Source organism: Rhinolophus sinicus, linkage group LG14, assembly GCF_036562045.2.
Source record: "Rhinolophus sinicus isolate RSC01 linkage group LG14, ASM3656204v1, whole genome shotgun sequence".
NCBI classification, from domain to species: Eukaryota; Metazoa; Chordata; class Mammalia; order Chiroptera; family Rhinolophidae; genus Rhinolophus; species Rhinolophus sinicus.
The window spans coordinates 44943900-44970048 of record NC_133763.1 but is presented as its reverse complement, the minus strand read 5'-3'; the positions used below and the strand labels follow the sequence as shown (position 1 = coordinate 44970048).

The 26149-nt window shown below is 39.5% G+C and overlaps 1 protein-coding gene across 8 annotated transcripts in view; it reads right to left on the bottom strand.

Annotated features, from left to right (window-relative positions):
- Positions 1-26149, bottom strand: part of HIPK1 (homeodomain interacting protein kinase 1) — a 48546-nt gene that overhangs the window by 6793 nt on the left and 15604 nt on the right. For 7 of the 8 annotated variants that reach the window (XM_074318589.1, XM_074318588.1, XM_019730370.2 and 4 more), the window contains 12 exons: positions 21208-21331; positions 15498-15617; positions 14584-14670; positions 13512-13696; positions 13042-13204; positions 11909-12137; positions 7909-8030; positions 6880-7014; positions 4063-4205; positions 3466-3648; positions 2815-3018; positions 850-1091 (listed from right to left, as the gene is read on the bottom strand). In XM_074318589.1, the coding sequence (XP_074174690.1) occupies positions 850-1091; positions 2815-3018; positions 3466-3648; positions 4063-4205; positions 6880-7014; positions 7909-8030; positions 11909-12137; positions 13042-13204; positions 13512-13696; positions 14584-14670; positions 15498-15617; positions 21208-21331 (1937 nt within the window). The remainder of the gene's footprint in view (positions 1-849; positions 1092-2814; positions 3019-3465; positions 3649-4062; positions 4206-6879; positions 7015-7908; positions 8031-11908; positions 12138-13041; positions 13205-13511; positions 13697-14583; positions 14671-15497; positions 15618-21207; positions 21332-26149) is intronic. The other variant, XM_074318587.1, reaches the window with a different exon arrangement.

The following is a 26149-nucleotide window of genomic DNA, read 5'->3' as shown; positions in this document are numbered from 1 at the left end:
GCTGCCTTGCCAAAGACTACATTTTCTGGGCCCTCTTGCCTCTAGGTGGGGCCATGTGATTAGTTTTCACTGCTTCTGGGACTAAAGAAGTGAAATGCATGTGCCCCTCCAAACTTTCTTCCTCCTGACTGGACACAAGGATTCCAAGGCTCTGATCCTTAACTCGCTGCAGGACTACCGACCAGGAGGACCAGCACCGGAGTATGTGAACTTTGTGCGTCACGCCAGGGCGATCTGGGGCTTCTTACTGCCATGCACATTACCCAATAACGGAACCAAGGAGCCGAAGCCCAGCTCTACCAGCAAAAAAGATGGAGTCATGGGTTGACAATAAACCCACAAAAGCATCACTGTTATGACATTGGGAGAGAAAAGATCTGCAGTACCCATTGTTTTCCATAAAAATGCTGGCAGTCATTTTTAACACGTTTCGTACGGCGGGGTTTAAATCCCTCATGAAGATTCTCGTGATCCGTACGCAACGTGTTAATATTACCAGTTCCTGTCTACCTCTGGATTATCAAAATCAAATCACCTGTGGGCAAAAAAAAATTACTTGCTAATTCTCCCTGCCATACAACATGTCTTGTCAACCTTCTCCGATCAATAGTCAGTATAGTTCTGAGACTACAAATACATTTCTATACTAATCCAAGCAAAATAAAAATAGGAAGAAAAAACTGATGGCCAAAAACTAACTTCACATCACAAGGAACTGATTTCTGAACTAAGTAATTTTTAAGAAAAATCTACGCACTGGTCTCTACCATTGGTATCAACAGACGACAGTAACATATTAAGGATACACAGCACCAAAGGAAAATTCCACTCTAGCTGAGAGCTACTCACTGGAGGCCTGGGTCGCTACGGTGCAGTCGCCAAGCTGGGTTTTCAGCGGAGGTACAATGATGGTGCGGGTGCCGGCGGCTTCGCCCGCGACTCTCCCCGGGCCCTCCAGGAGGGGCCCGCTGTTGCCCCGGAGCGCGCTCAAGGTGTCGGTGGAGTACGGGCTACTCAAGGAGGAGTCGGAGTCTGGAGAATCATTGACGGTGACGTAACTGATGACATTAGACCTGGCCTTCAGGCCAGAGCTGCGGGGAAGAAAACACATGGAAATTCAGCCCCCTTTCAGCAATGGTTCTTTGACGGTCTCTGGTGCTCCCACCGTAACGATGATGATGGTGACGACAGTCACGATAACAGTGGCCATAAACTTACGAGTGCTCCTTCCGCATCCAGCACGTCTTACCCTCTACACACATCTCATTGAATCCTTACGACACGTCTGTGAAGGTAGGTACCATTGTCCCCATGTCCTCAGGAAACTGAGACCGAGGGAGATTGAGACACTTGACCAAGGGCACACGTGACAAGTGGTGACAGGATTCAGGCCCGGGAAGGAATGACTCCAGAGCACACACCGCTAACGACGACTCCATGTTGCCTCTTAGCCGTTCCCATTGAGTGACCAACAGGATTCTTCCAACACCACTTCCTACCCACATCACCCTCGCAGACTACACTGGTTCCTTCTCAGAGCTAATCAAACTTCTCACCGTATGTTCTGGGTTTTTTTTTAACGTTCCTTCACAAGCTGATTTTACTTCACTTAGTAATTGTAGTTTTTCCTTATTTTTAAAATAGGCTTGACTCTAGTCAAAGCAATCGGCTGGTTACAATTTCTGCCACTCCTAGGCCACTTTTCCTTACTGCAAAATGTAGTTCTTTTCTTCTCCAAAGCAGCTCAATAATCACTTTCAAAACTTAGTTTCGAGTCTACTTACCATTTGTAAATACCATTTTGTAAATAGGCCTTTGAAGTACTTCATTCTAAAATTACTCTTTAGCGTTCATTTACCTCCATTTATAAGTGACTGTAAAGTCTCCTACGTGACTTTCACGTGTGAGTCCTCAGGTAAAAGCAGGCTTATTCCCTGTTCCATGTGCCCGACACAACCTCTATGAAGAATACAGCCCAGAACAACGAAGGCCACTGATGACAGTATGTTTACGCTACGAGAGAGGTGTGGATCACAATTCTTTTTTTTCTGATTTTTAATTTTTTTCATTTTTTGATTATATTAGTTTCAGGTGTACAAAACAACATAATGATTAGACATTTACACCCCTCACAAAGTGATAACTCCCCCCCCACAATCTACTACCCCTCTGATACTGTATACAGCTGTCGCGATACCACTGACTCTATTCCCTACGCTGGACTTTACATCCCGTGTATGACAACTCTTAAATGTATCCACTCTGTCTTAGTTCATCGCCCAGTTAAGGGCTTGCACTAAGATGTCAGGATAAGAGGAAATAATCTGGTAGTTCAATTCTTAACCTCAGACCATACAGCAGAGGAGGAAAAAGAAGGTAGGCCTACTTACAGTTCTACCTCTTCCAAAGAGACCTTTTCAGATTAAGAGCTTACCCAAGTCTCATTGCAACTAACTGCTGTTTGTGTGCTTGTTATGTATGTGTTTTCTGACTCTCCAGTCCCTTAAAGGCAGGGGATCATGTCTGTAGTACCACACACACTCTGAGCCAGAGCAGCCTGACACTTAATATCCACCTTCCATCTCACGTGTCTGCAAGGCTGGTTTAACTGAAGAGCGTGCAGGGTATTACAGAAGACTTGACGATGCTCAGTTATGGAAGCCTGAGTGTTTGGGCTCACTCATCCCAGGCCATGCTTTCAAAACACCTCTTTTCAGTCCTTCCTTTCGTAGCCAAAACTGGACCACTTGCCTGAAGCCAACAGCCCAAGGCCAGCTGGGAGCTGCCGAGCCAGTGAACCTTCAGCCATCTTACCTGCTGGGCTTGTATTTGTTGTCCTCTTCCTCATCGGTGTCACTGCGGATAGTGATGACACTCACAGGAGGGCTGGGAGTGTCTGGGATGACGATGGGCTGGTGGGGATCCTGCACGGGGCCGAGGGGGTTGTAAGATGTGGTGCGAAGGGGGCTGCTCCCGACCAGAGAACAGCCTTGAGAAGGCAGAACATCCAGGGAGGACCTGTAAGAAAAGACCATAAGAAAGGCCACTCACTTCTTGGCCCTCAAAACTATACATTTTTTCCCCAGAACGCTTTCCAATTTGCTCTTTGATTCTTTTTTACCTTATCATCAAGCCAATACACTTAACTATAAAAGTTCCAGTAAAAAGTAAAGTATGTGCTCTACCAGGCTTTCATTTCTGCCTGCCCGTCACCCCACAGTCAAATTTCACTCTGTAACGTGGGAAGAAAACTAAAACCAGCATAAAGAGGGCCAGGATTTGCAGTGGCAGCAGGGAGAAGGGAGCAGCACAGACAGAACACACCTGGTAACTTAGCACGCCCAGACACAAAGCCTGGCTCCCCCCGGCACTGGCTACTGCCCACCAAAACCGTGTGCACCACAGCGGCGCTACATCTCTCTCAAACCGGCCCAGCTTTAACCATCAGCTCCGACAGAGACTTACTTAGAAGAGACTGGAGCAGACTGCTTATTCTTCTTTGAAGGCAAGGAACTGGACTGCTGCTGTCTGACAACATGGGCAACGCCAACATTCAGGGGCTGGGCAGTGGCCAGCGTCACGTGGTTAGTGAGCAAGGATGGCTGCTGCATGATCGTGCTGTACTGGCTGCCATGAGAGTGGGCATTCCTGTACCAACGGAAAGAGACAGAGAAGAGTGAAGGTCTAAAACACCGGGAAATCAGGGTCAAGAAGGTACGAAAAGCACTTAAAACTACCAAAAAGAGCTGCATTTTATTTGCTACCTGGATTACAACAAGGCTTTAGATTTTCACTGTATGGTTTCTAATTGCATAAGACTTTCTTTAAAACTGAAGCAAATGATTACTGATCTTACAACCTAACTTTTTCCTATATTCAAAGTTTTCTTATTAACTCCATCTCCTAGCCTGATATGGGTTCTCTTCTTAAAGGATTTCAGACAGAGACAAACCTCTCCTTTCCTTTATTTTCTTCCCAGTCTCCCCAAATCATCCAGTGTGCCTCCCCTAATGGATCTGCCCTTACAAATCTCCCAGGGACGAACGAGCACAGGGCACTTGCCTCCAGTCTGTGAGCTGCTGGCCACTGCCCAGGGCCTCCGGAATCACTGCTGTGGGCTGGACAGAGTTGTGGAGAGCTACCCCAGGCAACTGTTGCCAAGTTGAAGGCAGGAGAATTTGTTGGGTTCCTCCGGGCCAAGCCTGCTGTAAGGAAACACACAAAAAGATCCAGACTTGACTCATTCTTGGCTTTTGTTTTGTTTTGGTTTTTTTTGTTTGTTTGTTTGTTTTTTAGATGAAAGAAAAATTCATATCTTAAGAGAAGTTGCTTGTAGACTGTTAACTTGCAGAGATTCAAAAAGAAAGGTCAGAGGGGCTCAAGGTTACAAGTCTTATGATGAGGGAAAGAGAGCACACTGCTTTGCCTTGGCCACCTCCACACCCTGCCCACCAGGGTGTTAAAGAAAAGAAGACCCCTGTGGTTAAGAGTCTGCACTATATGGTAAAGGAGTCCGAAAGTTCAGAGGGAAGCTCTGGTGTAATGATGGAGTATTATTTTTGCAAAGATTTTCAAAATAACCCTAAACAGAGTTAAGACAGCTCCCTTGAGATTAAAAATAGGCATTTTAACATTTGAGTGCCTATCAGGTAAGACATCAGGTCAATTCAACCCACAAAACAAAGGGGAGAATTGTTCCTTTTTAAAAAGGGTAGTACTTGGAAAATGGAGCCAGATGTGGATGACCAAAGGCCAAAAATCCTTTGGCAAACAAGCTTATGCCAGCAAAGGAAAGCTAACTTCATCACTTATAGCCATTTAGTAGAATTTTAAAATAAGGCAATAAGTAAAATATTTATGAAATAGATGCAGACAGCACCATATTTTGTTTTTAGTAGGTACCTAAAACATTGTTTTATATATCATTTGTAGAAACATACTTCAACATAAAAACTAATCACTACAAGGAAATACATCGTTACTAGTTTTTAACAAGCCACATCACTTGCAATAGACAGCAGCACATGTTTTCTGTACTTCAGAAATTCTGGCATTTTCTAAAAAAAAAAAAAAAAAGGGAACAGATTTGTAAGTTTCCTTTTTAAACTTGACTTCAACAGTACAATCACCTACAGTGCTTGTGTACATATGGTTCTATTTCTTGAATTTCAAACTGCAAGACCATCAAGACACTGTTTTAAAAATATTTCTGCAAGTAACAGATCCACTTGTTACAAATACTGGTTCCAAACAAGACGCCTTCAAAGCAGAAAAACTGTAAACACGTCTGCTACCATATGCAGAATTTGAAAACAAAACAAAACAGAACAAAACAAAAAATAAGAGAAATATGTTAAGTCACACCATGCGTCTTTCCATAAGCCAACACCTGCACAAGACAAAGCATGTAGTTTAATACAGAGCAAGAAATAATAACATTCCAACGTGAGGCAGAAATCTGGCGTTCCAAGCGACGAAACTGTTTTGACAGAGGAAGAACAAAAATATGCAAAGCTTAGCAAGTGACTAGTGCAAACTTAAGAGAAGCAGCAAAAGAGACATGTCAACTAATACTCCAACCTCGAAACTACAGGTGAGCAAGTTAAAAGCAGTGGTTTGGATCAGCTAAATTGAAAATATATCTGACTTCCTTGCACTTGGGTTTTATGCTTATGATATAATTAACCTGGAGGTGATACCATCTTTTAAAATGAAAACCAAACAAATTGCAACAACTAAAGTGTGTTTCTGGAAGTGTTTTCACTCACGTGAGTCCGTGAGAAACAACAAAAGCAACTGAAAGCCTCTTTTCAAAGATGTGGAAATATCAGGAGTCAGTAGTATCAGTTACGTTGTTAAATGCTTGCTTAATTTTAAATTTCAAGCCATGAAATGCTGGCTGTCCAGTCAACAATTCTAATAAACAAACCCCCAAATAAACCAAAACACATCTAAAAATCACTCTTAAGGTAACAATTCTTAAGGTAAATTCTGAAATATACCTCAAAGTCCTTTTTGTTTGTTTCTTCCTATCTCTGAGCCCCAGGTTACATTTGCTGCTGCATTTAATAACCTTTCCCATGACTTTTAGTAACAAATATTGTATTTGCATAAAGTTTTTCAGCCACGTTTTCACCTTTGTATAAAGGACTATTTGTAAAATGATCTCTCCATAACCCCCTAAAAATGAGATCACCTTTAATTTTAACCAACAAATGAAACACGGCCTAAAAGGATTCTAAAGGGAACATCTTTAAATGGAAGATATGAGCTGCCACTGATCATGAGTGACAAAAAGGGGATCTATGTGTTCACAGAAGGAAGGTTAGTATCAACTGATAAAGCAGTAAATTAAGGGCATCTTAAACATTTCTACGTGCACAAAAGTTTTAGAAGCTTAAAACAGCAAATGAAAAAGGAAGCTAACTTGCCAAATAGTTCAAATTTTGGCCATCCAGGTACCTATAGCAGAGCCAAACTAAAGGCCATTCCTTTCATTCTCAAGGAGCAGAGGATAAAAGAGAGGGCAGAAAACGTAACCGTGTTGATGCTCTTCTGAGACTACACCGAGAGCTTTTATCCCACTAGGCTGGCAAAGAAGAATCAAGGGGCCTGGCTCCTTACAGAGCCACACTGAACACCAGAGTCAAACAGAGCTTGCGCAAAGGTGGGGAGGAAAACAAAGAGACATTAAAGATGTAGCAAGAACACAGCCACAAGATGGCACATGCTTCCATGCCCTCTGCAAAGACTAGGCTGAAAACTGGTTTTGAAAAATGAGAAAACCAGAAGAAAACAGAACAAAGACGAACAGGAAAAAAGGAAAAAGAAAGAAACCAAAGAAAGTCCGTTAGTAACACAATCGAGTGAGGGCATTACCAGTACAGCGGCAGTCTGTTCAACCAGCGCCGGCCGGCCGGCTGCGCAGCTCAGAGTGAAGGGCACCGCGTACTGCGGGGTGATGGTGGCTACTTGAGGGTGGAGAGTTGCTACCATTAGTGGTGTGCAGCTTCCCTGAAACGTAGATGAGGCAGGTGAGTGAAACACACGCGGAGGCAGGTAGTCTGGATTCAGAAGGCTTCGCACTCCCCCCAGCTTATTACCAACAATACGCAGTCCTTTTCTATCATCTCAAATGATGTGCCAAACACAACTTGCCCCCCCAACTGTACACAGCACGGGCCCACTAGGTCAAGTGTCAATGGCCTAAAGCGAAAAAGGAGGGAAAGCCTTCTTGGGCCAGATCCAAAACTCAGCTCACCAAGGCACATATTAAGAATTTCTACTCACAAACTTGGGGTTTGGGATTTCAGAATTTCCTGTGTGTCATGGGCCATAAACGTTTACACAGAAAATAGAAAATATAACATTTGTTGCTTATATGAATCCTTATGATTTTTTTGACCTTTTTAGTCACATGCTCCACGGCAGGTATAAAGTTTCAAAGCTTTCTACAGGCTAATTAAACACAAGGAATAAAGGAATATAATACTTGAGGCATCCTGATAAGATCCAGCCTCTCAACTGTGACGAAATTCTGAAGGAGGGAGCAAAGAGGACACTAAGGAAGCACAAGGGGAACCTTTCACTTTCAGAACCAGAATGCCCTTACATGTGTGCTACACCTCTAAGAGCCAAGACAAAAACTTAGCGTCATCTCACAAAACTAAATTTTCCCCAAGTCTGGATATTTCTCCCTGCAAGTCTCGGGAAGACACTGGCAGAGTTGCAACAGTGTCAGGAATGAGTACGTGACTCCATCGTAGGTGTTTCAATCCAAGTCCACTGAATCGTGACCAAGAAAGACCTTACAGTCAAAAGCAAACACCCTTTTCTAGGACAAAATATCTGATTCCCAATAGTGTTGCAGCAGCAGCGCCTGAGTCTCCGGGTTGCTCTGGCTTTTACCTGCGTAAGAACCCCCGACTGGATCTGCAGTGGCTGAGCAGCTGGGGCCTGGGGCACAATTGGCACCGCATTATCCATTCTCACAGGGAATCCAGAATGCTTTGTTGTTGCTTGCAGCCCAGCTGTAGAAAACAACAGCACAGTTAAATGGCTTTGCCAGGTCTGCGGATGTTGTTTGTTTGGGCTTCTTTTGTTTGTTTTTAGCTTTTCTGTTCAAATAGTCTACCACCTAGGTTTCCGTTCTAGACGCTTAAGACAAAGAAGCTTCACAGAAGTCTGGGGAGTTAAGAAAATGGAGATGTGGTTCCTTTAGGTTAGATTAATAAAAATGTGTCCCAAACAGGGACGGAGGGCTGATTTAAGGGGATTCTAAAATATTGTTCATCCCACAAAACTTAAAACATGACCATCCAAAACATGACCAAAACAAGCCATCCAATTCCCATTAACAGTACAGGCAAAAGCAAACAAACAAAAACCTTCACTTAGTAAGACACATCCAACTTTTGATCAATTTGGGGGAAAAAAGTATTTTTTAAATGTAATCTATTAAAAAGCAAAGTCTTAAATATAATTATAACTTTTGGTTAAATTAGATAAGAAAGTATTACGAAAAGCTCAACACTTTATCACGTAAGTTACCCTTTTGTTTATAGACTATTTTAAGGGGATGTTTTACCCTACACCGCAAAAAATATCACTTAGTTCACAAATTAGTCATATTTTTTTCTTTAACCAGTATGTGAACTGAAGAAATTATGCCTAGAATAAAAATATTTCAAAAGTACACACGTTGGTTTACAGAAACACTTTTTTCTACTTATTTTAGAAATCTGCTCTGGTCACTGACAGCTTTCTAATAAGGCTTTTTTGCAGCTTGGGTAGCTAGGAAAATCAAGAACTTTATGCTGCCTTTAAAACAGTGACCACACCTCATTTATCTTTTTATTCATTATGCTCTCTGGGCACAAATGCTGAATAAATGTTTCCTACAAATAGGAATATCTCATTCTGGGGAAAAGAGAGGCTCTCAAGATAGTTCTCCCTCTTGCCAAAAATTGAGAAGAGAGCTTTCTTTTAAACCTACCTTATCAAAACTTTCAACATAGAGAATTTAAGTTCCTATTATGCCTCTAATTCACTAATGCCTTCAGTTTTGCTAAGTGAGAACACAAACATTTTAATTAGATATTCCATCAGTGACGCTTTTTAAGCTGTTACCAACTAATTTCTCTCAGTATTACTATGGAGGTATCAAGTGAACATAACTCATAAACTCGAATACTGTTGTTTTCAGCAAGTCTTCTAATTTTCCGTTTCAGTAATTTACAAGTAATTTAGTAACAAGTTGTCATATAGGAAAACATAAACACAACATACAAACTAAGAGGGACTAGTAAAATCATAATTAAAACACTCTAACAACTTTTTTAAAAATGCTACTTACTCTAAAAATAAAAGGAAACAAATCCAGATATCCAGATAAAAAAACTTACCACCATTCTTCCGAAAGCAATGCTATCTAATAAGAAAGCTAAGCAACACTAAAATTCTTGTCTATACTCCCAGAACACGTGGCTAACTACAAAACAATGTTATTGTAATAGCCTCCAACAGATTAATAGGAACTGAGGAGGCAACGTTTAGGAAGAAATGTTCACTACAGAAGCTCATCTATGTGTCCCAGGGTAATGAAGTAAAAGGGGACAAAATTACAGAATAATAATTTCCACTGAGCAAAATGTGTATCTTTTTTGGTCAACCAGAATAGTATAGAAAGTAGTATTTATACTACTGACCTACAAATATAACTCTTAAGTATTATTAGATTGCTAATTTAGGCTAAGCCTCAGCAGTCAAGCTATTAATAGTTTAAAACTAGCTTTTTCAAGGAACCCCAAGTAGAAACAAAGAATTAACAAAAGGCAACAATTCTGGAAGGTTCTCCCCTGAACTATGGATTAATATTTTGTTCTGCTGAACATAGCCCTTTAAGTAAAAAGCCACGCAAGCATGGGAAGAACAGTAAAACTGTCTAATTTCGGAAGGCCTACTTCTCCCTCCTCCAAGTAGAGATACCTTGTAAAAGAGAAGATCGTGAAAGCAACGTTGACAATCTGGAACAGAAGACTGTTGGGCAGAAACCAGCATGTGCCTGTGGCTGGCAAATCAATTGACAAACTCTACAGCTCTTTGAGTTTCAATACTGAGAGATCATACGGAACAATACTTCAAAATACATAAGCTGGTATGAACCCCACTGCCTGGGTTCAAATACCACTAACTAGTTATAAAGACTCTGGGCAGATGAGGGAATCATGATCAATTTTCTCATCTATAACTTGGGCATCATGACATTACCCACTTCCTAAGGCTGTTTGTAAGGATGAATCAGTACATATAAGAGCGCTCAGAGCACTGTCTGCCACGTAGTAATACATAGCAGCTTTCATCATCGTCATTACCTTAATTTAAAAACTCCCTTTCACTTGGAAATTCTGAACTTTGCTCTCCCTGGCTCCTCAGGTGATTTAGACTTCCTAAATAGGAAAATAATGTCCAAAGCTTACCTAATTATACCAAAAAGGGTTTATACCACTTTCCCTCTGTACCTCTTCAGTTTACATTTTGTTTTGTTAAAGGAACTAATAAAAAGGTCTTCTGCCTCATCTCTTAAATATCATCTGAGAAGAAACAGAAAACTTGGGAGTCCCACCTGTGAAAACTGTTCCAATGAAACTCACTTTGGAAAAGGTGAGGGGGTAGGGGGCTAAATGCTAAAGTCTGTAGAAGAATCACTCAGCATATGATGACCCAAAGTATAGAATTTACTATTATGCAGCATGTGCAGAAAAGCATTCGGTAAGCTCGGCTAATTTGCATTTACGGGTTTTGAGTCTGCGCCTCAGCTCTCCCTGCGGCCTCTCCCTGCTTTACTATTGCTCCCTTGTCCTCCCGGTAATCTCTCAGTCTCCCCTAGCCCCACTTTGCCTTCTGCTTGCCCCAACTCTGTCAAAAACCAAACAAACAAAAGGGTCACAGTCAGTAAGTAACTGAAGTCAAAACATTCAAAAAAAAAAAAAGCTATCCACTTTTATGTAAAGTGTCATGAGAAGCCTGACTCCTGGTTTATTCCCATAGGGCACTGAGATCGATTTTCTACTGGTAACGTCACAAATGTGTCATCAGAAAATATCCTCAACATAATTTAACCCTTTAAATGACTCACCAGATCAAACAGCACACATTTCCCAGATTTCAGGAAAAAAGGAAGTGAACAGACTGAATTATAATATAAGAAAACGGGGCAGGATGGGAATGTGAAAATTAAAATCTTATTGCAACACATGGGGTCAGAGCCACCTTCTTCAGCTCTTCTGTTCCTGTTAATAGGAGTCTGTAGGAATAACGATTCATAACCTGAAGTAGATAATCTTAATGTCTTCCCCACACAAGCACCTCAGCGTATAGAAGTTTTCAGTTCAATAAATAATGATCTTTATTTCTGATGTAACTTAAGAGGTTTCCACGTTCTTAAACATGGTTTTTACATTTTATAATAAAATCGCCTTTTATTTGGAACACTATAATTTTATTTTATAACAGAATGATATAGGAAATAAGATTCAATATATAGCAGTTGTGTTTACGACACATTTTCTCAAAATGTATATATATATCCTGCATATTGGGGAACAAGTTTATACAAGATATATGACATTGGTGCAAGGTCTCAATGGGCAAAAAAACAGGTATCAGGCAATTCAAATAAGGAAATGTTAATTGAACTCCTATAATGTGTCAGTTAGTATCATAATTAGATAAATAACCAACATAAAAAGGGTAAATCCACTTTGTTAATGTTAGTTATCTTCCTAATCAGAGACAGAGATCAAACTTTTCAAAGACCAAAACTATACAGCTAGATACCTAATCAGGGTCTGCCTAAAGCAGGCAGGGTTGACGGAACACCGTAGGATACGGGAGTTTCCCCACTTACTCTGAAAAGCAGGCGGACATACTATAAACGTTTGCTGGAATGGATCTGTCTGAGTACAAATCTGGGTGGTTCCAGGCTGCAAGGAGACGCCCTGCTGGGCAACTCCAGGAACGGGCGCTGCTGACGACGGGTACAAAGCCGCCGACTGGTAGTTCAGCAGTGACACATCTGAATTAGCCAGAGAAAGAGTAGCAGCTGCTGCAGTAGAACTGGAAGCTAAAACACTGGCCTAAAAACAACAAAAACATTATAGTTGTATATTGGCACAGAGATAACAATATTTTTACACACACAGACTCTATCCATAAAAACTTAAAGTTTTAAAATGTAATGCTGTCTTTGAAGTAACCCTGTTTAAGAAATTTTCCCAGTCTCTAGATTTCAGGCATATTATAAGGTTGAATAAGAAAACAAAGAATAAAAAATGGTTCTGTACTGGTTGAGGCCGTATAAACCCCTACCTCTTCTTTCTGTGCAAAAAGTTGATGGATGTGAGATCCCACCAAATCTCATTTAAAAAGCAGACCTAACTAAAAAATTAGGAAGCACACATCTTAAGAAACCAAGTTAAATCTAAATATCACTGTTTAGCAAAGAAATGCAAAACCACTCTTCAAGTTAATTATAGAAAACCCCAACTGAACTCATAGAAACAGAAAGTAGACTGGTGGTTGCTAGGGGTAGAGACGGGAGGGAGAACTGGTGAAGGTGGTCAGAGGGTACAATCTTCTACTTGTAAGATGAATAAGTTCTGGGACTAACGTACAGCATGTAAAAAAAAAGTTACTGGAAACCCCCTTCAATAGATATAATGAGACATAATAGATATAATGAGAGTCATTTGGCTAAAGTCAGTCCCACTAACAGCGGTAAGCAGAACGATAGCCAGGCTCCACCTGTGTGACTATGCTGTGACTATGAGCGCATGGATTAGGCCTTTCATAATTAATTATGGTCAGCACATGACTAATAGGTATTATCTGTCTACTCTGTCTTCCATCACTTTTGCCAAGTAGAAAATTCTTAAGAAGCAAAAAGACCACCAAAGCAGACTGGTTTCTTTCCCTCACCCTGTATTCTTACTGGCGTCTACCCCTCCTAGGTTTAAGTTTCCGAAACCATTTACCACATACCTGATTGTGCACTGTATTGAGTTGGTTGCTGAAGCTCATGGTTAGATTTGTGCTTGTATTTGGGGCAACATGCGTGGTGAAGGGACTCTTGATCTGACTCACTGTATCATACATGTGAACCCTCCGCTTGCAGATCTCCATGTTCTGAAAACAAGACTTAACACTGGAAAAAAGAGCAAAGAGTCAATAAAATGAATGCTAAGATTTAAATAGAAAATAACTCAAGATGAATATGGACCAATGTTTTTCCCCTGAGTACTTTCAGATAAAAATGAATCAAGAGTTTTTAAAACTATGAAGAGGAAAAATACACATCTAATTTTTAATTTCATAATTTTTCAACAAGAAAGACACACACCACATATGCAAGCCCCAAAGCTGCTGCTCACATGATACTTCCATAAACCTAAAAGATGGCAACTCAACAGAGAAGCACATCATGGCAAAACACCAAACCCTGTCATACTCACTGATTGCTATGTGGAAAATCCAGAAGGTGAGTCATTGTCACAAATTGATGGTTAAGAGTTTTCAGAGGAGTAATTCTCTTATCTGCATCAATTGTTAACATTTTTTTTAACAGATCAATGTATTCTCGTCGATCTGCCTTCTCTGCCAACATGTCTGTTCCTTCTAAGTCTGTGGACATATTCACCTTCAGAGGAAAGTTAGAAATATTACACTTCGTATTTTAACCTTTACTGCTGCCACTAAATATCTGCTTTGTCTCCAAACTATATATATATTTTGCTCAAGAGAAACACCTGAGGAAATTCTTTTTATTATAGCATAATCATTTTCATAGGTGGAAGCTCTTCTCATGCTGCCTAATTAAAATCTTCCGTTTGGTAGAGTTTATTGGTAGAATAAGGCTAAAAAAATTTCTGTTCATTCAAAATTTGAATCAAACAAGTAAAAGTGACTATTATTACTTAAATATAAAAGTTCCCATTGTTGAAAAGATTAAATGACAAAAGTGTAAAGTGTTCCAACAGTGTTGAATGTAATAAGCACTCAATAAATGTTAGCTCTCATGTAAGTATTTACTAGATAAACTAGACAAGAACGAAACCTTCATAAACAATATTTCAAAATACTGACATGTTAAATATATGGTGATGGAAGGAGAACTGACTCTGGGTGGTGAACACACAATGGGATTTATAGATGATGTAATACAGAATTGTACACCTGAAATCTATGGAATTTTACTAACAATTGTCACCCCAATAAATTTAAAAAATAAATTAAAAAAAAAATAAAAAGTAATTCGAACTCTTTATCATTAAAAAAAAAAAAACACGGACATGTAACAAGACCAGTTTAGCAAAAGCAAGGAAGAAATATATAAAAGTACCCTTTGTTAGGATTCAAATGCTCTTTTAATACATGACAGAATATTAATATATTTATTTCTGTAAAATATAAAAACATATACTAGAACATAACAGCTTGAACCTATCTTTAATATAACCAGCAGAAGTGTATTTCTGAGTAAAGCGATACATAAATGTCTGGCATCTTTAAAGTTTCTATACTCACCTGAGCCATGTCATCTAAACAATTAAAAATGTACTTCCGAGCTTCTTTTGATTTGATTCCAGTCTCCAATTCATGTTCTTCAGGTGTCTATAAAATATAGATTTAAAAAAAATTCCATCTGTGTATTACTTTCACATTTTATTCTTACTAAAGCCAGAATACAAAGAAACAAGTGTCATCACCTTGCCAACCAGAGATGGCAAATATCAAAGTAAGAAGGGACAACTAGAAAAGCTTTCTACAACTAGAAAACCTCCCAGTGGAGAGATGTGACCTTGATATCTAGCCACCCTCTTTCAACAGTGATAAAATAAATGAGCAAGCAATGATGACGAATGCCAGGTAAGAAGGGACATTACCGTTTTTCTCTTAAAGCTACTTTCAAATGGGATGGTATTTCAAATGCTAACTATGCAAAGGCTCAGAGGCAGAGTCACAGAGTTAATCAAATTATTCAGTGATATTTCAAATTAAAGGGTATGCTCTTTAGTAAGTAAAAAGCAGATATTTGTTTAAAGAAACTATGTAAGGACTTAATGTGGGCATTTAGGAAATTATGTTTTGTCATATTTAGTGAGAATTCTCTAAAAAATAGTCATTACTAAATTACTCTAGTTTTTCCTATGGCTTAATGGTGACAACTACTCTCCACACCTCCTTCTCAACTGCTGATTCAAATATACAAAATTAATTCAGCCAATGGAACTAGCATTTAAAGTTTTGTTTTTTAACTAAGGATAAGGCCAAATGTGTACAATGAAATAATTTTTCAAAGTATTTCCTCCTGCAAACATACATTCCACCCCCCCACCCCCGGCCTTGCCCCCTCCTCCACCTCAAGATAATAACAAATTTAAAATTTAAAGTTGGGAGTAAGGAGTACAGGAATGGGTAATATAGTAGAAGAGACTGACCTTAAGCCTCCACAGTGGGTACCCCAAATTAGGATCTCTGTTGAAAAACCTGGTTGTTTTTGTCCCGGCACTGAGAAGATATTCAGCTGGCAGGCCTTGTGTTTGGGAAATGTAACGAATCTGAAACATCAAAACCATCGAAATATTGATTTGGAATGAAAAGGGCAATTATTCAAAACTTTTACACTAAAACATTAGCTCTAGCCAAAAAAGAAAGGTACTGCAAAGAATAACTCTTAGAGAAATACAAACAGAATTTATCTATAAATACATACATATATACTAACCCACTCACAGGTAATTCCCAAATACTTATTTAGTAACTTCCTTGTTACTATGTTATTTACAAGGAAAACTCAATGTTGAAAATTTAGTGTGTAACCTCTTTTGCTCTTTTGTAGACTTCTGATACAAAGTTCAGAAAACTTTAGGAAATTTCTAATGGCAACAAAATCTATTTCATGGATTACCAAGATTTTTTTTTTTTTTAGTCTTGTTTTAGATACATTATCAAATTAAAACAATTAGGAAAACATTTCTATAAACCTTTCTTTCTGGGCTACTCTAGCTCCTGTCAGTTGGCCCTACTGTAAATTGCCACAGAGCTTATCTGTCTCACATACCATAAAATCAAGCACTTAATTTAGTTTCTCTGTGCCCTTATCAATACAGGGACTGTGTTCATTCATTCAACATTTACTGAACACCTACTACATACAAATTAGGCCAGCAGTTTTCAAATGTGGTCTGGGGATATGTGGGGGTCCCCAAGATACTTTCAGGGGGTCTGTGAAGTAAAAACGACTTTCATAATAATGCTAAGAAGTGATTTGCCTTTTTCATTCTCTTCTGATGGGGGTACTGTAGAGATTTCCAGAGGTGATATATGACGTCCCTGCCCTGACGGTTAATGAAATGTGTGTTTGAATATACTTGTTTTACAAGTTTCCCAGTTTAACTGTTCACAATTCTGTTTGCTCCCACAATTCTCCCAACCCAAGAAAGCAATAGAAGAGGGGATTGGCTTCTCTCCCCACTATTGAAAACAAAGCAAGAAGCAATTTTTTCTACCACCCCATCTCCCTATGTGAATATGGCTATACTTAAGATAATATTAGAGAGAAACTGTAAGCAAGGAAATAATAAATCTTATTTCCCACCTCTCCCCCCCAAAATCTTCAATTTTAATTTCTAATGCAGTATATATTAATAGATATTAGCTATATAAACAGCTCTTTAGGATCAACAATTTTTTTTTTTTAATGATTTTATTTATTTTTATTTATTTATTTATTTTCCCCAAGTCAAGTTGTTGTCCTTTCAATCTTAGTTGTGGAGGGTTCTGTTCAGCTTCAAGTTGTTGTTCTTTCAGTCTTAGTTGTGGAGGGCGCAGCTCAGCTCCAGGTCCAGTTGCCGTTGCTAGTTGCAGGGGGCACAGCCCACCATCCGTCGCGGGAGTCGAACCGGCAACCTTGTGGTTGAGAGGGTGCACTCCAACCAACTGAGCCATCCGGGAGCTCAGCGGCAGCTCAGCTCAAGGTGCCGTGTTCAATTTTTAGTTGCAGGGGGCGCTGCCCACCATCCCTTGCGGGAGTCAAGGAATTGAACTGGCAACCTTGTGGTTGAGAGCCCGTGCTCCAACCAACTGAGCCATCCGGGAGGCAGCTCAGCTCAAGGTGCCGTGTTCAATCTTAGTTGCTGGGGGCAGAGCCCACCATCCCTTGCGGGACTCGAGGGATTGAACTGGCAACCTTGTGGTTGAGAGCCCACTGGCCTATGTGGGAATCGAACCGGCAGCCTTCGGAGTTAGGAACACGGAGTTCTAACCGCCTGAGCCACCGGGCCGGCCCAATCAACAATTTTTTAAGAGTGTAAAGCAGAGGTCAGTCAACTATGGCCAACAGGCCAAATCTGGCATGCTATCACAAAACCATTTTAGACAACAGCAGGATATTACTATGTATGGGAGCTACACAACTGAAAATCAAACACAGCATCAGCAAAATAGAAAACTGTTTTTTCAACGTGGATAAAAATATTTTAAATGTGAACTTCTTTTGCATACAAAAAAGGTGAAATCTGGGCCAGCCTGGTGGCTCAGGTGGTTGGAGCGCCATGCTTCTAGCACCGAGGTCGCTGGTTTGATTCCCAAATGGACCAGTGAGCTGCACCCTCTACAGCTAAGATTGTGAACAATGGCTCTCCCTGGAGCTGGGCTGCTGTGAGCTGCCATGGGCTGCCATGTGTTGCAGCGGGCTGCTGTGGGCTAGTGTGAGTGGCCAGGATGAGTGGCCGGCAGCCAGCGTGAGCGGCTGGCAGCCGAGAGTTGCCATGAGCTGCTGTGAGCGGCCCACCAATGACTGGCGACTAACTGAATCAGGTCAGGGAGCTGTGTCCTACACAACTAGACTGAGAAACAACGGGTTCAACCGGAGTGGAGGGGGGAGGGGGAAAAAGGAGGAAGAAAAAAAAAGATGAAATCTTTTTTTAATCCAGGATAAAATCTGTACAATGAAATACTATGCATTTAAAATAATAGGGTAGAAGTATATTAACATGTAAAGCTATTTCACAATATAGTAAGTAGAAAAAGTGGATTACAAATTAAATATATCTTTTTTTTTTAATTACTACATTTCACTGGTTTTAAGAGACATGTTTTTTCAAATTAACGTCTTTGAAATCAGGATGTCTTATAACTGGTAGCTATCATAGTTTAATTTGCAGTATATTTTCTTAGAGTTACAGAAAAATGATGCTGAGAAAAGTGAATAGCCACAAGCAAAAGTGGCTAAATTGGACCCTTACCTCACACCATATTCAAAAATTAAAACGGCTCAAAGACCTAAATGTAAGAGCTAAAACTGTAACGCTCTAAACCTCTTAGAAGAAAATATAGGTGAAAAGCTTCATGACAGTGGATTTGACAACGATTTTTTTGATATGACACCAAAAGTACAGGCAACAAAAGAAAAAACCAACTGGACTTCATCAAAATTAAAAACTTTTGTACATCAAAGGACGTATCAACAGAATAAAAAGGCAACCCACAGAATGGGAGAAAATATTTGCAAATCATGTATCTTGGTAAGGGGTTAGTACCTAGAATATATAAAGGACTCCTACAACTCAACAACAAAAAAAACAATTCAAAAATGGGCAATGGACTTGACTAGACTTCTCCAAAGAAGATATACAGATGTCTGGTAAGCACATATATAAAGATATTCAACACCACTAATAATTAGGTAAATGAAAATCAAAACCACAATGAGGTATCACTTCACATCCAACAAAAACAAACAATTAAAAAAACAGAAAATAACCAGTGTTGGCAAGGAGGTGGAGAAATTAGAACTCCTGTGCATTTCTGGTGGGAGTATAAAATGGTGAACCACTGAGGAAAACAGTTTGATGGTTCCTCAGAAACGTTAACATAGAATTACCATACGACCCAACAATTCTAGTATATCTAGCTATATACAGGGGATGCCAAAAAAATGTATGCACATTTTAAGAAAGGAAAAAACTGTATTAAAGTTGTAATAATATATACCAATAACAAAAGATGACTACAAACCATATGTATACATTTTTTTGGCACCTCCCCATATGTACAAAAAAATTGAAAACAGGGACTTAAACACTTGTACACCCATGCTCACAGCAAGCACCGTTATTCACAACAGCCAAAATGTGAAAACAGCCCAAGTGTCTATCAACAGATGAACGGATAAACAAAATATGGTACGTACACGTACACACACACACACACACACACACACACACACACAGGAATATTACTCAGCCATAAAAAGGAATAAAGTTATGATCTGTGCTACAGCCCAGATGAAAAGCATGCTAAGTAAAAGAAGCCTGTCAGAAACACCACATTTGTACGTGATGAATATGATATACTAGAATCGTCAAATCTACAGAGACAGAAAGTAGATTAGTGGTTGCCTGGGGCAGGGATTAGAGGAGAATGACGATTGCTCATAGATACGGGGTTTCTTTCTGGAGTGATGAAAATGTTCTACAACTGATTGCGGTAATGGTTCACCACCCTGTGAACATGCTACAAAAACACTGAATTGTATACTTTAAACGGCTGAATTACATGGTATGTGAGTTATAGCTCAATAAAGTTAAAATAGCTCATCTGTAAGAATAAGGACGTTGTCATAGGAATCCTTCTGTATAAGCACAGATGCATCAGGATGAACTATCCCCAATCCTGCCCTATACAGCAGCGTCCTATTTACTTAGCATGGGAAACACAGCTTCCTCCTACCACCCAGTTTCACATCCATGTACCACAAAAAAACTTCTCAAAACCATCAGATCATTTCTTTACAAGGAAAGCCCCAGCTGTACCTTAGCTTCTAAATCTAACTTTACTTGGTTCCACTTACTAGGAAAATTTACAATACCTATCTGTTTACTAAGGTTGAAGAGATGTCACAAAGCACTTGGGCTAAGAATGGCACTTCAGAGGATGTAATTGCTCAGAACAGGTTTCTTATTCAGGGGTCCATGAAGCCCCTAAATGTGTACACAAAACATTGTGAGTGTATTTTTCTGAAAAGACCCAAGGCTGCATCAGGTTCTGAAAAGGGTTTAAGATCCAAAAAAGGAGAAATGGCTCAACCACTGTGGTTTTGCTTCATTTAATCTACCTCACACTTTGTCGTTATTACAAAATAAGGAAGCTGGCTTGCTTCTCACAGACAGAAGAAAGATTTAAAAATTACAAAGCACAATGTAACTGGTTACTTGTGACATGTCATTTTCTATGTTTCACTCAAAGACATGTTCAGAGAGTTGAATTTTGGGGAGTTGGTAAATGTTACATGTATTCTAAAACAGATCAAGGAATCGAAATTCTAAGCTGAATAGGGAAAAACATTGTTTTGCTCTTTTTTTCTTTGAATAATTCCAAATAACCATTTATTTCTTTTAAAAATAAACAAACAAACAAGCCAAACCGATTGAACCTACTATGTGCCAGACACAATGTCAGGAGTTGAGGATATACTGGTGAATGAAACAGTCTCTGCCTTCAAAGAGCTTACAACATAGTGGTTAGACCAATTGTTATAAAAGAATTAAAAAATGAGAATTCACAATTTATTTCCATGGCAAAACTTTTCCCCTCAGGACCAGCTCCTTAGAAAATTACAGTATATCTTCTAAAGCTTGTCTATTTTGAGACATACATCATTTATTATAATACTTTTCACCTCATATGATTTCCCTCCAAAACCCAATTTTGCAGAGACCCAATATCTATCACAGCTCCTGGGGCCCAATGTGTTTCCGTGTGCAGAGGGCATCGACTTCAGTGTGTGTTATGTATAAAAAGAAGTAACAGCCGTGAATGAGCCAAAGTTCACTCAAAATTCCAATTCCTCATCCTTACTTTCATATCTTAACTCATAAGGCACATTAGTTAACCAAAGTTAATAACACTAATAAGTTATTACAGATCTGGGAAAGTACCAACCTCAAGTAATGTAAAATAAAATCCTTTTTTAAAAAGTAGAATTGCAAGCATAATTTCAAACTAAGAATTCTATTCTGTAAAACATTCTTTCTAATTGGACTGTTCTTACCCTACTCTCTAAATACTTCACTAGTACTTCCCTCCCTCTAGAATCTATTTCACTAGTAACCACCTGCTTTCTATTTCCATTTAATAAACACTTACCTGATCGTATTCCGAAGCACCAGGATAGAGAGGCCATCCCAGGAACAGCTCAGCTATCACACAGCCCAAGGACCACATATCAATAGCTTCACAAAACGGTAATCCAAGAATAATTTCAGGGGCTCTAGCAAAAACAAACATAGGAGATTTAAAAAAATACACATTATTTGGGGAAGTGAACTGTGTCGACTAAGTCCTATTTCAGGATCAGCTAAAGGTACATCGGTTTCATGAAACTGAAAATGATCTTGGGTATAAAATCCGTCATTAGAAACTCTTGGGGCCAGATGTGTTTTGGAATTCAGAATTTTTTGAATTTCAGAAAGGTACTACCAGGCACACACTATATATATTGCATAACAACCCCAAAGGAGTTTAGGGAAGCACCCCTAATCAAACACATTAATATTTCTGCAATAAAACCTATGAGCAATCATACTAAGTCGGCTAAATACTTTAAATAGCCTTAACTGGTTCAAGTCAGGTCTTGCCAATAAATGAGTTTATACCAAACGTAGAAAAAGATTTTCAGTTTTCAGTTTTCTGAATTTTGAAGTCGCGGGTAAGGAGTCCTAGATTTATTCTTGTTATCTTTCGCACTTTTTTAATTATGGAAAAAGCAATTAAATGGTCTGGTCAATAAATGCCCCTTTGTGACCAAAATACCTACTGTACAGCCATACCGTGTTTCCCCAAAAATAGGGCCTACCACAAAAATAAGCCCCAGTTAAGATCGTCAGCCAGACGGACGCATTGAGTACGTTATGACGATGTTCCAGAAGGAGACGACATGACTGTATTTGAACAAATCTAGATTGTTATACATGAAAAAAATAAGACATCCCCTGAAAATAAGCCCTATTGGAGCAAAAATTAACGTAAGACCTGGTCTTATTTTCGGGGTAACACGGTGGTGGTTGACAGCAGGGCCTCCAGAGCCAGCCTATTGGGGTCAAATCCTAGGTTCCACTATTTAATAGCTGTAGGCAATTACCTAATCTGTCTGTGCCTCTAGGTCTTCATTCATAAAATGAACATAAGAGTACCTACCACACAGAGTGCTGTATGTTTTAGCTAAGTAAGCAATTAACAATCATAATAAATGTTTAAATATTAAAGTTCTTGACCAGTGCCTGGCACATGGTAAGCACTATATGTGTTACATACAACAGTATCTATTATTATTATATTATCATTATTTTAAAACTTTGAATTCTTTGTTTGCTTTTAGAAATATTTACTTCTATTGATGCTCCAAGTGAGAAACCTAACCTTAGGAAACCTTGAGGAGAAGACGAAGGAAATCCCAGAAACGTAAGAGCATTATACATCTATGAACACATCCAAGGCAAAACTGTTACTCCCATTTACAGAGGAAACTCAGGCAGATTAAATAATTTGCCCCAAATCACAGTTAGTAAGGGGCAGAGCTAGAATTTGAATCCTGGTAGTCTGGCTCTGGAGTGGTTATATCCATCTGTAACAACCTATTTGGCATGGCGGTACACAGGGCATTTTTCAAACTGACTAAAATTAAGAGATAAATGGGTTCAGAAAGAAATGAGGATGATAATAGTAATCCTAATATCGATAATTCTAAGAGAGGATACATAGTGCTTATTATGTATCGTGTACTTTTCCAAGTTCTTTATAAATGTAGTCAACCCTTGCAACAATTCGATGAAAATAGGTATTACCGTTACATCAATTCTCAGATGGACATTTTTTCACATTTTTAACATCTCTGAAATTAAGAAGATTCTTGCAAATGATGGTATAGTTTAGTTTCATGGCAGTGCTTTTACTTTCTCATTGGTACATAAATAATGTTTCACCTTATACTCAAGGGTATCTCAGATTCTACGTAACAAAGTATCATTTCCATTTGACAGGTGAAGAAACTGGGCACTGAGGTTAAATAACTTGTCCAAAGCCCCACGATTACTAAATGGTGACACCCAAGCAACCCTGATCCAGGGGCTGAGCTCTTAAACACTTTCATCATCTTCTCCAAATAATTTCCTTTCCTTTTCCAAGTCACAGAATTTGAATGTGCCAGTGCATTCAGGCCCCTCATTTAAAAGGAGACAAGGGAAACCATCTAACCATCAGGAACCATCCAACAGGCTATATGCCTCTTCGTGGAGTGCCCAGGTTTCCCCAACTTCACTTTCATGTAACGTGTGCTTTTGGGGGAGGTTTGGGTGGGAGCAAAAATTGAGTGGGGGAGGGTATAAAGATATTTCCCTAAATGAGACTATCCACCCCAAGTCATGTCCTAAGCAAGCGGCCCTTAGCGAACAGTTACGGTAAGTTGAGGGCTCCATAGGATCCTTCAGATCGTCCCTGATCCTTGCACAGAAGTAACAGAAGATCCCGGCCTGCTGAGACTTACTCTATGTGACAGCTACGCGTAGAACCGCTAAGTAGACAGTTTTTGTACTTTTTGATGTGAGCTGCGGTTTTGTCAGCTAAAGAAACAAACTTCCAAAGCGATATTCCTGTTACAGGTGGCGAGAACCACTCTGATAGGATTTCAGAGCTCAATTAAATCCCAACCACTGTGGCATGATTTGAAGACAGCCCAAGTTTGACAGCATTAATAAACTTGAGGCTAAGAGGACCCAGAAACTTAAAAGCTTTTCTAAAATTGAAAAGGAACAAATTTTTTACTTTCAGTGAGCAGAATCGTTAATTTCCAAGTTCACGACAGTGCCAAAAATAGCTGGCAGGGAGAACGCAAATGGCTTTGTGCCAAAACAAAAACTGGGCTTAGAACATTCCTAAGCATCAATTGAAGAGAAGTGGACAGATTCTACCAGTCCCACTACACCAGGAAGACTTTTTCAAATCCAAAAGGCAGGTCACAGAGAGGGGCCAGGCACCTAATAACTAAGCTCTTTAAAAAGGTAGCAATAATATGTGACAATCGTTAGGCTTCTAAAACGTACAAGTTTCAGAGAAATTAAGAAAAACACTAAATGCAGCTCTCAAACCCTATTAAACAAAAAACTGAAGACTGGCTGAAATCAGTTTTTCCATCTGGTCTCACCCCGCTTCTGGAGTAACAAAAGCAGCTAAAGATTTCCAGCAAAAGCTCCCTCAAAACAATAATTCTACCACATCTACCACACAAAAAGATATCAAAATTAAAAAAAAATGAAAGCAGTAAATATAAAATAAGGCCGCTCAGTCTATTGAGGGATTTTCACTATCATTGTAGCCTACAAATGTTATTTACCTAAACTCTAGGAAGCGAAAAAACTGAGTTGTGTTCTTTTACTGAACAGAAAGGAATCACATAGAGCACGTTCATTTCAAGGTCTGAATGTTTTAAACTTTAAGTTCAGATTATAATTCTTGGTAATATTTTCATTACTATATCATCTTTCCCCTTGGCCTCCATTATTTCTCAATCCCTCAATATAAACTCTAGACACGAAATTCTGGTTCTGCTCATCTGTATAATAAGGAGGCTGAGTTGGGTAATTACTCTCCTAGGTCCCTTTCCAGCTCTGACATTCTAACAGCTGGGCCGTAAAAAAAGATTACCTATTAAAGCACAGCAAAAAGGGGGGAAAAAAAACAAAACTAGCAGTATTCACTTTAGGAAAATGGCATTAATTGTACTTTGGACATGGTGGTGTCTCTTTGAAAATACATCCCATCCTTAAAGAACAAACACTCAACAGGCTCTAACGACTATAATCAGATGGTAGAAATAGCAACAACCCCCGCATACTGATTTCCCAACTTCAGACTCCTTTAAATTGGAGAATTCCTCCAAGAGCCTAAAGCTTTATTGCAGTGGGACCCAGAGCACGCTGAGGTTAGGGTCATTCGACAAACAGCGCGAGCCATCTCCGCTCATTTTCATGACCATACTTGTTTCCTCCTGCCCCTCGCAGAGGCATCAAACGTACAGGTCAGAGACGTTACACACAATCAAATCTCCTGCATCTGCGGCTTAGGTGACACTGTAGGTTCACTGTCAGATGAACCTGAACTGTTTGTCTAGGATAAAATGAAAATAAGCTTTCCTTCGCTAAACCTTGTCCTTCCATACATAACAAAGTGAGCTCAGCTTTAAATAAAGGCCAGATAGTTTGGTCAGAACGGTAAAGCACTGAGCTTATAAGCACGGGAAACATTGGTGCCTAAAACTCAAGCCCCAAAGAAAGACAGCAACTTCTCTTGGAATGAGTCTACATTTACATTCACAGTGGGCCAGGAAATAAAGTAGATTTCCATTGCCTGAGGCATTTAGCCATGGCCATGGCCAACAGAGACAGCATGGTGGCAAAACTTGATGTTACTTGATAATATGTTGGCATGTTATCAGCAAGATGAAGCAATGCAAACTGAAAAGGAGGGTAAGAGGAAGGCAGCCTTGGAGCCAGAATGCTTCACTGGCCAAAAGAATTTCACGGAGGTTTTCTAAAAGACAAGAGGGTGACCACTTAATGGACTCCAATAAAGATACAAAGCAACACGAAGACACTGGATAAAACTAATGATAAAAAGGAATGCCTGAGCTGCCATTCCGTTTGCCTTAGGTTAAGTATCAAGTATTACTATGACACAACAGAACACTCCTGTTAAACCCTAAACGTAAGCCAGCCCTGGACATTGAACTCCAGTACGCACAGCAATTAGTAATACACAGAACCACCTCCTGTTTTTAAGGGGGAAACTGAGCTCCATTTAAACTTACTCATATGGTTAACAACTAAATGCAATGGATTTACAGGACTTTGTTGAAGAGTACTTACCAGTGAGCTTAAAGTTTGGTATTTTCCATTAAAAAAAACCACACAGATCCAAATTACTCAAATGACAGCTTAAAAGGATAAGAAAAGGGGGGAAAGACCAGCAATCTAACACTGAAAATTATTCAGATTTCATATTAGAGAAAGCTAAGTGGCCGGAACTATTTATCCCT